This window comes from Colossoma macropomum, unplaced genomic scaffold (assembly GCF_904425465.1).
Source record: "Colossoma macropomum unplaced genomic scaffold, Colossoma_macropomum, whole genome shotgun sequence".
Lineage (NCBI taxonomy): Eukaryota > Metazoa > Chordata > Actinopteri > Characiformes > Serrasalmidae > Colossoma > Colossoma macropomum.
Genome location: NW_023495247.1, coordinates 207140 through 221518, shown reverse-complemented (window position 1 = coordinate 221518; position 14379 = coordinate 207140). Strand labels below are relative to the sequence as shown.

The following is a 14379-nucleotide window of genomic DNA, read 5'->3' as shown; positions in this document are numbered from 1 at the left end:
AAAAGCACATGGCTTACGTAAACAAAAGCACATGGAACAAGACTACCAAGGGAAGATAAACAAAGGCAAACACAGACAGAAACAAGGAAAGACAAAGCAGGGCAAGACAGGATGTTACACACTGTTATTATAAAATGACTTTCAGGTAATTTTGTAGCACAAATCTAGCATGAATCCAGCTATGCTATTCTTCACAATAGGGTTAGTTACAAACATATAACATTTAATGAAGGCAGGTATTCTAAAAGCAGAGATTTTTGGTTCTGAATGTCAAAAAAATCTGATTTTGAGGAAAAACAAACATTTTAAGAATGGGCCTCGGAAATGTGTTACCCAGCCAGTTAGTACAAAGAAAAAACTATTAATATGTGCATTTGTATATTTAGTGATGTATCACATGACGTGGTTGTGCAGAGTGTGGTTGTGCAAGTCTACATTAAATCCGCTAACTTTTGGAATATATAGTTAAACACAAGGGGGTGTGAATTGACTAAATATGCAGAAATGAACATATTTCTGTCAAGTTTTGACATTTTAATCATTACAGTTCAAGAGAAGACCTCTTATAGATACAGTTCATCCAAAAATCTTAAAAATGACTAATGAGACCAAAATTGTCATTTGTGTGTGAAAATAAATATAAAAAAAATAGAGTTGCAGGGTTTTCAAGTAACAATAACAAAATACACACTTCATATGAGCAGTCCTTTTATTTTTTTCTTTGCCAACATGATCCGCAATGTGCAGGATGTTTGATTACCAGCACAAAGGCTCAGCCCACACAGCAGTGTGAATATGAAAAAAGCTCTTCTCAGAAAGAGAAATTTGTCAGGCTTGAATGGTCATCTCAATGGGTCCATTAAGCCTTTTCACTTAATCAGCTGCATATGTTGGCTGTAATTACGGTCTGTCCTCAGCCCTCTCTCTGTGGCGATGACGTGAGGAGAGGTGCATCTGCACATTACTGACCGCCAGCAGCAAGGTCAAACACATGAGGTCAGGGTTACGTGACATCAAAATGTCTTCAGCCGCTAAATGGCATACAAATGTAGCAGTGCTGCTTTCTGTAACAGCAGATTTGGCCAAATGGAATAGTTGAGTTTACTTAACCTTTCAACCTCCAAGGGCTCGTATGTGGATGCACATTTCAGTAAATCACTCAGAAGGACATCACCTACATATTAATTTTATAGTAGTTACTGTATAATTAATAGTAGTTACTATATAATTAATAGAAGTTACTGAATTATTTATAATTAAAGACTTTCTTAAAAGTCTTAAGATTAATAACAAATAAGCTTGCAGTTGAATCCTTAGAAGTCTAGCAGTTTCATGTATTGATGTTTTGCTATAGCATTTCAAATGTGATTGTGTAATTACATATTTATTCATGTATTTAGTACATTCAATTTACAGTCTGTATAGACATGATCAAATTTGAACTTCTGACTATTTTTCATTTGTTTTAATGTAAAGAAATAACAAGGACATGGCCAAAACATAAAGAATGTGTTTTCCTTTCTGCAAAACAAAATGGTACACAAAACAATACATGTCCAAAAGTACCTAGATGCCCTTTCTAATTAGTGAACTCAGTTACTTTAAGGTGCACCTATTACTGACACAATCGGTTGCACACATTGCAACGGATTGTTGCATTGGGCTGTAGAGTAGTGGAACTGCGTTCTCTGGAGTAGTGGAACTGTGTTCTCCATCATTCCAGAGGACACAGTTCCACTACTCCCCAGCATTGGGCTGTGGAGGAGTGGAACGACATTCTCTGGAGTGATGGAGCTCCACCTAATACCTTGAAGAGCAAAGGCTGTTACTGCAGCAAAGGCAGACAAACTCTATAAACACCCATGATTTCAGAAGAAACGTTGCATGAGGTGTCCACAAACCTTTGGCCATTTTATGCATAGCTGTATTAAGACTAATCACTGTGAATTACTGAATGCATTAGACTAAGTCTGAGCAGATGAAGTTGCTTAAGGTATTCACATTCTACACCACATCATTACACTTGACTTAATGTGCTTGCCATTATAAATAGTTATCGATACTGTATTGATGGGAAACAATTGGTGAACGTCAGGGGAACGTGCTGGTGAGATCACGGCTCTGAGAAAGAGATACTGTTCAAATTGAAGATTCTCTCTGCTCCAGTGGATGCCATTGAGGGGGGGACCTATCTCTCCCTTTGTTCCTCTTTCATACGCACTCCGCCACGGTTGTTTGTGTTTGCCAGAGAACACAGTTGATAACCTCCGCCGTGATATCTAACCTATTAAACGCACCCTGAATGCGAGCTGAATGAAAAACTCACTGCTATGCATAAAACAGAAAGGGGAGGGGTTAGACTGCAAGTATTTTTGAACACAAGCTCTCTCAGTGTGCATGTGTTACTTGAGGCAGGAGCTATCCAAGGTTGCCAGTGTCATGAGAAAGAGAAGGCGGGGGAGATGGTGGGGGGGGTGGGGGGGTCAGGATTTTTCTGCTCCAGTATTGGAGCATCATAAGTCATCTTAGTGTAAAACAACGCAGCTTCCTTCAATCCATTTAGCATTCATTTTTCAACAGCTAAGAATAACCAGCTAAACATTATTTCACTCTAACGCTATCATGGAATATGCATGCCATCCCATTTCATCTGCTAATCACAGCATGGTCAATGAACCAAAGCTTCCTCTGCTATCAGGAGCAGCTCTCTCACTCCTCAGCTCTGTGTGCCTCACGTTAGCTCACAGTCATCACTATGCTACATTTATTTGTATTTTTTTATACGTACAATGTCAGGCAGTTCCTTAAATTTCAATACCTACATGTATGGAAACTATGGAGAGTACTATGCAAAAGTCAGAGACCACCCTTTATTTATTTCACTCCCAGTCAAAATGACTATTAAGTACACATTAGTTGTTTTTCAGGATCAGGACAAAAGCAGAAAACATTTATATTAAAAAGAAAATGACATACAAACACTACCAACCTTGTTGTGTATGAAGTGTCTTGAATTTTGCATCTTGACACATTAGAGTTGAGCTTTATCTACCTCTGTAATGGTATTCAAATAAACAAACTGATCCGGTAAGACCACCAAATGTAACTTCGTAATAATATTCGCTCCTCAGGCATGCCAGCATTTCCAAAATCCAAGATACAAGTAGCTACCAAAAAACAACTTGAGTAGGAGTAAAAAGGCATAAGGTTAAAAAAACACTCTTTCAGTACTGAGATCCCTGTAGAACTGGAGTGGAACTTCTGAGGCCATCCGGCCTCTATCAGCACAGGAATTGAAGTTCTTTAGGCACTATACTTTGCCTTTTTGGAATCTTTTTGATCTGAAATAGAATGGTAAAATCTCAAACTTGAGATGTGTGAGCATCAGCAAAGCAGTCCAAATACTGAACCAACAGAACAGAATGAAGTTACACACAAAAAGAGAAATGGTGGTAAAAGTAGACCTGTGTTTGAAATAGATACCTTTCCTCACAAATATGGTATTATCAAGTGAAAATGCCCAGATGAATAAAAACAACAAAGAAAAGCACAAATCCATCAAATTTGTTCTAAAGTTCCTAGACCTGGGTGACTAGTTATTGGTCATAGCTGAAGATAACAACGGGTTACATTGACAAAAACGAGGGCAACGTTTGGTGAAGCTGGTGGCTGTTTGGTTTGGACAGCCCTGTGGAAAGGGGTGCAGTGGGTGGTCAGGAGCGACAGAGACAAATGACAGAACAGTGAAGGACGAGAAGAGCTCAGATAACACACACCAGCCCATGGGTTTACAACACATGCTTTTGGACGATACCACACACATTTGAGCAACACAAAACACTTCCAGTATCTCCATCTTACTAACCCTTATAATTCTCCACTCTCAGAAAATAAAACTGTACCTTTCAGGGTACAAACACTGTCAAGGGTCCGTCTTCTGTAACTTTTGTTAGGGAAAATAATTGTAACATACTCTATTCCCGTTGTAGTTTTATGTTGCATTCACCCCATAAACTCTATCTTGACTCTAGGCTTTTTATTGTGTTTTTCCAATAAAAGTTACTCTACATAAGGTTTGGTGATTTGGAGACCTCTCTGGTGGAAATATGTAATTGCACACAAAATAAGGTAGAACATTTTGTAGCCTAGGTTGTGCTTTGGAACCCTTCCCTGAACGGATGAATCTGATAATAGCGAGCATGTTGAAAGAGTTTTCGAAGGATGTGCCTTCCGGGAATGTGAGTGAATTATCTACACTCTCAGAAATAAAGGCATTAAACTGTCACTGGGGCAGTACCCCACTTGTCACTGGGGTGGTACCCTCAAGGGTACATCTCAGTACCTTTAGTCAGTTTATTGTTCTGTTTTAAACATTAGGTTGTGAAAAACACACGAAAAATACATACTTTTTACCTGGGAAAAACTTATTTAAGGTTCACAGTTGGACCTTAAAACCACTGTTGTACCTTTGAGAGTACATTTACATTGTTTGTACCTTGAAGCATGCAAAATGTACCTGCACAGTACCTTTATTTCTAACAGTATGCTACTGTCATCATATCTTCAGCAGAAGATGCATTTGAGGCCTAAACATCGAGCTGCACCTTCTTTTCGAGCCTGTGCTTGTGACAGTAATACGTAAAGATGTATGACGAAAAACTCTTTAGAAAACCGACCCAACACTTCAGACTAAAATTATCATATCAGGATTTACAGGGTGTCACACAGAAGTGCTGCATATTTTTTGCATGTTTTATTTTCTCCTGACTCAGTAATGCTACTTCTTTTAGTTTAAATAAAAAAACACAGAGTGCAGTTTTAACGTAGTTACAGTATTTTAAGTTGCATTTTGAAAAACTTGTGTGAGAAAGTGAAATGTAATGTACTGATAAAACCAATTTAAGGTACACAGTTAGATCATTAGGATATTGTTGCACCTTTGAAGGTACAATTACACCTTCAAATTAATTTGTAGCTTGGAGGACAAAAATGTATCTGTACAGTACCCCCATTTCTGATAGTAGAGGGATTGACAATGAGATTTTCTTTGTGCTGAGCGTCTCTGTCATATGTATCACTGTCATATTTATCATATTTGTCCCATTTGGGGTCATAAGCTGCTTCACAAAGCTAGCCAGCTAAAAGTGAGTAAATAATCAGAGCAAAGTCACTTTACATTCAGTTTCAAAGTCTGCTTTCTTTCGCCTAGAATTGACCACACCCTCAACAATGCCCCCTGACAACACCTGACAATTTGAGAGCCTGTGTACCTATGTCTTTACTTTTTTCAGTATTAAATACTCAACATTAAATACAGTTACTGTTAGCTTATAATTTGGTGACATGCCATACATTCAAAAGTCACCAAAATGCAGGAATCTAAGCCTCTGAAAGCCAAATGTTTGAAGAAAGCCCCCTTCCTCAGACCACGTTTTGAAAATCTCTTTCTGAGCTCTTGAAGGGACAAGTGGGCTGAGGTGCGCTCTGGATTTGTTAGCGAGGGCGCATGTGCCATCTAGTGTCGGTGGAGGAATAAATCACATCATTTTAGCAGAGCCGTCCTCACCACCACACTAAACCTCCTCAACTATTTTATTGGCCCTGGCTCTGATGTAGCAGAACTTATTTCAGCCTGTTATAACATTGTTTTGCAAATTAGTCAAATAAATAATTCTAAGCAGCCATCAAAAGTCACTCCTTTTTATATGCTTGAAATTGTAGGCAGTCATACTAATAACAGCAGTATTTATCCGCTCTTTGCTCGAGCTGCATATGGCCAGGAGTCAGACATGGGATCAATACCCATTACCAACAGTGGTGCTGCAGACAAGCCATTCATTTCCACAGCAAAGCAGTGCTACAAGCACTCCCCCCTCACACACATACAAATACACACACACACACACACACCTCCCTAAGGAGAGCCATTTCAGGACCCTGCATACCAAAGATCAGACACAGGCCTGCTCTGCTGCTGCAGATAACTCACATTCTCATGTGTTTTGGTAGTGTGGGTTCTATAGCCGTGCTATGTATGTGGTTTCTTTGTTTTTTGTAATGGAACATACATCCACTTTCAGCATATGCTGTGCACTAATGAATGGCCATTTGAGATTGTTGCACCATCTCAGCCTTTCTTCAGTCTGGTTAAAGCTTGAACCCATTTTCTTTACTCCACATCAGGATTTATTAACAGGACTGTAGTGTTCATATCACATTCAGAATAGATGGTGCCTGTTTTATTCTTAACATGGAACTGAGAATTGATCTGTCTATGCTTCACCCACAAATTCTTAGCAGTTGTTTTGAGGCTGGACAATTTTAAAGACTTTGCAAAAGTCCCATTCAACCAAATAAGAGATTATAGCGTAACACTGTCAAAACATGCAAATGATTCATTGGACAACTACAATGTACAGAAATTGCTGTATGTTGATTGTTGAATTAATGTTGAAAAATGCTACGTTACTGAGCTGTGCAATGTTGTTGTAGCTAATGAAACCTTTACACAACCAAAAAATCCTTTCTGTCCTAAGTGTGACCTTCCACACGCATCCAAAATTATGAATTATTAATTACGTTAGCTTGATTATACATATTCGTTAAACGCTGACTCGATTACACAACATAACTCACTCAGTCTATCCTAACAGTGTGATGTTTCACGTGTACAAAAAAATCATTTGAATTTAGCGTTAACTAAGTTAGTTCAGTTACTCAACTTTGTTAAACATTGGCTTGATTACACAACAAAAACCACTACAATTTCCCATGATTTTGATTGGGATTTTTGCTAACATTCCATAAAGCTTGTCCAACCTCTCAACAGTTGCTACAAAGAAATGTATTTGTGGGTGGAGCCTGGATAGACCAATTACTGTTCTGAGATTATTATTTTATTTTTGTTCTTGTAATTGTTTAAAGGTGTGAGTGTGGTTAGCTGACCACAGATTGGCCTCAGGGAGTATTAGCCTAGAGCGGAGTGAGGAGAGCATTCCCGCTATGGGAATCAGAATATGGGAATGCATGGTTAGACTGGGAGATAGGAGGGGCCTATTCAAGCAGAGCCAACACAAACAACTGTCTGCTGTGCTGGGAAACATGGGTCTGCTTCAAATCTTCTGTGGTTATTTACAGATATTTACGACCCTAGCAGCTGGGAGAAGAAGGCTACGCTACATCTTACAGGCATGCGAGGTGTTGTGTAAGGGCAAGAACAGGGCCATAAGCAACTCTTGTAATTGGTTACTGTCTTAGATTTAACTTGAGAGATATGAGAGTATGAGATAATTATGCTTAAATATAGTGGACACTGCATTGGGATTCTGCCATCCAAGCATGCCTATGTTAGTTTTTATCAGATGATTCCCTCTTGGAGTAATGATAACCAAGTTTGGAAATGGAATGTGACTTAACTCTCTCTCTCTCGCTCTCTCTCTCTCTCTCTCTCTCTCCAGCTCTCTCAGGACCAGAGTGTAGGGATGGTCCCACATCTTCAGGACCCTGGTGCAGGGCCTCGTCCAGGACCTGCCAGCAACTACAACATGCTGCTGAAGACTCAGCTAATGAGAAAACAGCTCCAGCAGCAGGTCAGGATGAAAGCCTCATCACTGGAACAAAAACAAAGGCTTACTACATTTGTAACCGCTGACTTTATTATTTTACTTCAAGGAGTGTTTGATAAATCATGTCCACCTGTTTTGGGGTGTGTTTGAGTATTGCATCACTCAGGAATCGTAAATAAAGGCATATTCTGAAAGAAGTTCTCCTCACTTCCAAAGATGGTGATGGCTGATAGGATTACTCAAGGGAAAACATGCATTTGGAAGAGTCTACTACTGAGTTTTTTTGCCATGACTGTCTTTTGCAGTCTTGATAATGATCGCTTTGTCTGCTGCGCTGATGTTTTTGGGCTGTGTTGGTAATATCTTATGTCTCGTGCAGGAAAAGCAAAGGCAGATGGAGCAAATGAATGGGGGACAGATGCCAGATTGCCAGCAGGTGGTGCCATTTCAAGGTAGTGATACTGTGCACTCACATTAACACAACTGTATGCTAATTACATTGTTTGCTTACAGTCATGTGTTTGAAATGGGAAAGAAGTCTGAGAAGTGGATATGTCACTTAATTTTTGAGTATGTATTGAGGTCAAAATCAAGGTCAGTTGTTTATTTAAATTTGTCACTTGAAATGAGAAAGGAATCCCTATAGTGGATGTGTCACTCAAGCCTCAAGCTTATTTTGAGGTCAAAATTAAGGACAGTTGTTTACTTCAATTTGGGCATTTGAAATGAGAAAGAAGTCCCAACAGTGGAAATATTAATCAGCTTCCAGGATGTTTTGAGATTAATGTTGTGATGATAACAAATTAATTTTGTTATGCTTTTTCATTTTCTCTCATAGGTCCAGGTCGAACAATACCTGAGTGTAGCGCTTACCCTATGAGCACCCCCCAGCAGCCCAACCCTTCCATGGTGGCCCACAGTGGCCCTTTACCATCGAACCGCGTGGGTCTTCCTCCTGGATCCCTCTCCCAAGTGGGCCATGCTGGACCTTACATGGGTGGGACTGGCTCCAAGCCACCATTCTACCATCCTTCACAAGACTTGGGGATGACCATGCATCCAAGCCAGAGCATGATGGGAGTGGGTGGTCCTCCAAGGCAGCCTTCCCACCCGGGACATGTTGTAGCACGGCCAGGGATGGCTGGACCAAACTTGGTGGGGGCTCCAGTGCCAACCAACCACCTTCGGCAGGCGTTGCATCAGGGTAGTGCTCTACCTCCACGTATGATGTTCACCTCTCAACAACAGCCACAGTCACAGGCCTCGTTGTGGCAGAACCAACAGGGAACACATCCACACATGGAACCTTTGAACCACCAGCACTCATTCCCCAGTGGGGCGGCTCCTCCAGGGTGTGGGGCACCTCAGTTCCCTCAGCGTCCGGGCATGGCAGGGATTTCAGCTAATTTTCCTGGTGCCCGACCTCCACCAAACCAGATATCTCCAGGCTTGGTTGGCAGACAGATCCAAAAGTTACCCTCTGGGCAACCTCTTCCTTCCATGGCCCAGCAGAACCTGAGAATGCGAGGTGCCCTGTCCACCATGGGAGTCATGAAGGGTCCTGGAGCTCCAGCCATGATGCACACATCTCATGGCATGGCGCCCCCAAGCTACCCTGTTGCCTCAGTGGGCAAGCATACCCCTGCCCAGGGGTACAACCCTGGACACAATCCAGGTCATAAACTGCCCCCTTATGACTATCCTCCCCAGCACCAGAGCAATGGAACTATGATTGTAGGGCCTCAAGGACCTGTCGGTGGTGGAGGAGGTGGAGGAGGAAGAGGCGAGATTGACTTCATAGACACTTTAGTGGGTTCCAATGATGACTGGCTCAACAATCTCAACATGATTGATGAATACCTTGAACATAACTCATAGAGAAGGCCAGGAAGTCATGTAAAGTGAGACAGCTGGGAACTCGTGGTTCCAGAAAGTTCCAAACCCAGCCTGTCCTGGCTATACTGTAGTAAGGAGACAGAGTGGGTCGGAATCATACACTGCCACATGGTCTCTAAAGGCTCTGCTCCCTCAGATCTGTGCTGGCCCTTTAAGATCTTGCAGAAATGTGTAGAGTCACCAAGCAGTGCCACAGAAATGCATTCAAATAATTGTCAGCACCTGGTAAGCTGTCTGGGAAGTCCTTAAATGTTCTCGTGTCAACGACTGCTCAAAGGCTTCTCTCTGAACGCTCTGTTTTTGAGAACAGTCTTAATAATGTGGCTCCACCAGGCTTGAACACTGTGTAATGAGCTGAGATCAGTGTTATCATAGCAAAACAAATGAGGGCATTCATTCATGAAATGTAATAACCTGATGCATTTCACTCGGTAGCATCACATCAAGAATAGCAAGCATATAGTGGCCTGGTGGCCTGATTGTCACTGTGGAAACAAACACGCTGTTGTAATTTCGCTCATGAGCTGTTTTGACATTGGTATTTCAAAAGGGGCTTAATAATGTACATGGTAAACTATTTTGTAAAATATGTTTTCATAAACTGTAACATATATAAAAGAGAAGTACCCATATTTATACTTCTTTTGTGCAAATACATTCTTTAGATTTCCCTTGTAAATAATTATGAAAATGACTAGTATATCAAAGAAGAAAAAACAATGCTGTAAAAATAAACAAAATTCAGTTGAACTTGGAAACTCTATTGTAATTTGTAATATGCAAGACAGTATGGTTAGTTTTTGCAGTAATACTATGTATTACAATGTTGAAATATTTGTTATGGTTTTGACATAACTGGACTCCTGGTACTCCAATCTGGCCCACGTTTGTGTATAGTGGTCAGTTTTCGACCCAACTTGCACTACAAAAGTTCAATGGTCCCCTAATTGTGTTTTTTTTTTTCTTTTTTATATTTCCAATGCATTTTGCACTAGACATCACTATCTGTTCTATGTGGGGACATTTGCATGGGAAAGGGGTCACATGAGGATTTAAAATCTTTAGAGGCAAGTACCTACACATCACCCATTTCTACATTTAAATGTCTGTGTAGACTTTACACTGAAACTATAGCATCAATTTGGCATTTAAAAAAACTGTAATGCCATCCATTAAGTAATATGGTGTCACAATCTTCTCTTAACTGCATACAGTACTCCCAAGTCTTTTTGTGCCAGAGTCCTGGGTTTCCCTTTGTTCATGATCTCTTAGCTAAGGGCATGAAATTTTAAGCCATTCTAATTTGTGCTTTCTCTGTGATTATTCTATTTTGTCTCGTTATTTTTTAGATTGGACAATAAACTGTATAAATGCAAAAACACTGTGTTTGTGGATGATTGGTCTTAATTCCTTCTGTTTCTTACTTTTGTATGTATTTTCACTCTAGGGTGGCCACCTCAGGCCTGTAAAATCCCTGGAGCCTCAATCAATGGCTTTATTTTTTAAATGAATTGGACAGATAGCTATGCTCACAATGTAATCTAAGGTATTTACAGTATGCAAAAGTTTGGGCACTGCTGGTCAAATGACATGTTTTGTTTATTTTCTCCTCTACATTGAATGCACGTCTGCACATATTACTACACAATTTACTGTTTATGCTGAATTAAACATGGAAAAAATAGATGTGGCCTGTATAAACGTTATGGCACATTTTAGATTTTGTTTTAGTTTGTTCAAGTCAGTATGTCAATAGCAATTGTGCACTAAAATTTGCAGTAAAAAATGCCACATTTAGGTTTGTTCCCTGTAGAGGATGTTTTCCCTTATTTAGCAACAAAGCATTTAATTTGACCATTGTATATTGTACTACAGTGCTGCCTAGTACCTAAACATATAACCAACAGCAAACCGTTCTAAAATAATTGTCCCTATGTTGATGGTAATCTGAAACAATCAAGCACATTCTTTGTTTATGGATGTTTTTTTGATAAAAAAGAGGCAGTTTGAACTTCATAAGTAATGCCAACGTTTGAAAATCCTGGAATTCCAGGACATTTTTGTGTTCAGGAATGAAATTAATTTTTTCCAGGACAGACAACCAAAATCCAGGACCATCCAGGAAAATCCAGAACAGGGCAATCCTGTTCAACACATCCTGTTTTGTCGTAAAGCTGTTGCTTAGCATTTTGCTTGCTAAGCCTCCTCCATTCTCCACCCCTTGGCTGTGACATTCAAATAGCAATGTAAAATTCCTGAAATGAAGTTGTTGTAAGTTAGAGCATCTCACCTGCTTTGATGACTTCAGTTTAGCATGCTAGCTAGTAGAAGCTTAGTTTGCTACTTGAGTTTAGCAATTTACTGGAGGTTATTGTTTGCACAGCACCCAAAGTACAGGCAAAAGAATGGGTAGCAGCATAGTGCCTGTAGATTAGATTAGATTAAATTAAATTACATTAGATCCTACATTAGATTGTCCTCAAAGAGAAAATCTGTTTTCAGTCTGTGCCATTTGTACATAAGTACAAGCAACCCCCACCCATAAAGCATCAACATCAGGCCTGTGTATCTGTTACTTCCTTTAAAAGCAGTCATTGTGGAACATTCATTTCAGCAGGGTAACTTGCTCTGTATCTCTGGCCTGTTAGAAAGTAAGGCGAAGAAAGAGTGTAGTGGATGATCAGGGTCTTGTACTATTGTAAGAGCCTGTCTTAAAATAGCTTAATTCTTTAGGCTTGACAAGTTGTATCTGGGGAGGTCTTCTTCTATCTTTGAGGCAATATGTGTGATGCGTGACAGTTTGTTGGTATTTAACACTTAACATAGTACAAAAAAAATGGAACAGAACAGCCTGATAGGTTGATTATGCTTCTATAGATGAGCAGGAGTAATAAAGGTGCTACATGTAGTACCTTTAACTTTCTAATGACAGAAAGTCTCTGCTGACATCTGATGTAATGGTCCATTACATGCTGGTCAGAGCTGATTTTATTGTCCAGATTGAGTCCAAGTCTACAACCTCCACATCTTCCCCCCCGACAGTAACTTTGGTGAGCCAGTGATCATCTCCTTTGTCTTTGAGCCGTCTAACTGCAGATGATTATCTCTATGCCTTTGTGTTAGATGGGAGATGAAATACTGATAAGCCGCAATTGAATCTTTGTCTTGAAGAAGTCCAAGTATAAGTGTTCGTCTGAATATTTTAGATATGTGAAGACCTGAAACCTAAAACCTAGTGCACAGTCTACTGTCAGTGCATGCAAAACACTCTCATAGCCCCTAGCGTAAGTTAGCCTCATTTTAAGTGGGGTGTTTTCCAAACAGTGTTTTAAACTGTTCTATAGGCATTTCTTTTCCATTAAAGACAATGGGGGTTCAAAATGATTGCTCATGATTCTGTGTGCCTGAATTCACTCTTTTATTTAACTCCAAATAAGTGATGACCCAGCAGCAACATCTTATCACTTCCCCAGAAGCCATTGCTGAGAGACTGCATTAAAATAACATCAGCGCTTTGGTCTGTGGTTTACAATGAGCCTCCAATAAACCTGCAGAAAGCAGAAGCAGCCTGGCAGCTGGCCGATGCTTCTCTAATAATCTCTGCTGTTTTCATGTTGGCCACAGATCTCTATTCTATAAGCTAGCACTCCAATAATACCATTTAAGGCAAAATCTGTCTATATCGTACAGTTCTGAAGGGTAAACACTAGAGATGCAAGCAATGCATGAGCTTTACAACCAAGTTAAAATATTTACTTAATTTAATGTGCTACTCCTGTTAGAAATAAAGACAAATGGAGTCTTGTGACTAGATATAACTGACTATTTTGAGAAGACATAGCAGCACATTTTAGATTGAATCACACCTAATACAGCTAATGCACACCCCATCGGCAGAACACCACCATCTTCATTTGCCACCTCATTCTTCTCCTCATTTATCCATTGCAAATCAATATTCCATGGTCCATGCATTGGGTACAGGACATCAAACGCATAGATAATCTTATACCACAATGGAATGAAACTGAATATTTATGCTTCGCTGAGCTCTGTTTACTTGGTAACTTGAACTCTGCGTCACTTAGTCTCGTGTATGTAAATAGATATTTTTTTTATAGAACACATAGGAAGTGCGCAGGAACTGACAGTTAATGAGAGCTTCCCTTACAGCAGCGAGATTTTGACTGCTCCTGTTCGTCTCAGTTCTGTGTTTGTTGGTGTTGTCTGTTTCATTTTGAGGTCAAAATTGCGGTTTTGCTTCTACATTGCCTCATGCTAGAATGGTGCACCTGCATTTGTTCCCACGTATTCAAAAGTTACAAGAACCAATCATAAAAATAACAGTGAAAGTGGAAAAGTACCGTAATTTACACACGCAATGCATTTACTGGACTCAAACAAGCCAAAGGTGATCCTTTTGTTATGCTATGGCTAAGAGAGGAAGTCAGTGGTGATAATGACCCAGCCAAGTAACACCATCCAAAAATATCCTATGATTTTGTATAGGCATATTGGGTAGCATTTTTACAAGTAAGATCACAACAAGCTGAACTGTTCTCTGGAAAGTACCAGTGAACATAGTAGCTTGAGGGTGTTGCCTCGGTCTTGTGTTTTTTCAGGAAATACAAAATGCTTCTTTGACCGGACACATTTTTGAACAGCAGCTGTGTGCAACTCACTGTCAAAAGCGCTGCCTATGTTTCATCTCTAAAGGACTCTCTCTCTCTGAGACCAGCTTACTGACCGTGATATCAAACTCACCACTTTCTCTGTGTGTGTGTGTGTGTTAATGTGGTGTACTCTCCACCCTAAGCTATATTTCCCACACACTGCAATAGGGTTCATAAGGATGTGCTGTGTGTAAAGGGCTTTAATGATAACCAGCTGGCTAACATCTGAAAGACATAAACTAACA

General features: G+C 40.0%; 1 protein-coding gene across 1 annotated transcript in view; it reads left to right on the top strand.

Moving 5' to 3' along the window:
- Positions 1-10338, top strand: part of si:ch73-211e3.1 (mastermind-like protein 2) — a 92423-nt gene extending 82085 nt beyond the window's left edge. Inside the window, exons 3-5 of the mRNA XM_036561405.1 lie at positions 7458-7589; positions 7945-8017; positions 8404-10338. Of these exons, the coding sequence (XP_036417298.1) occupies positions 7458-7589; positions 7945-8017; positions 8404-9443 (1245 nt within the window). The 3' untranslated portion in view covers positions 9444-10338. The remainder of the gene's footprint in view (positions 1-7457; positions 7590-7944; positions 8018-8403) is intronic.
- Positions 10339-14379: the final 4041 nt, after the last annotated feature.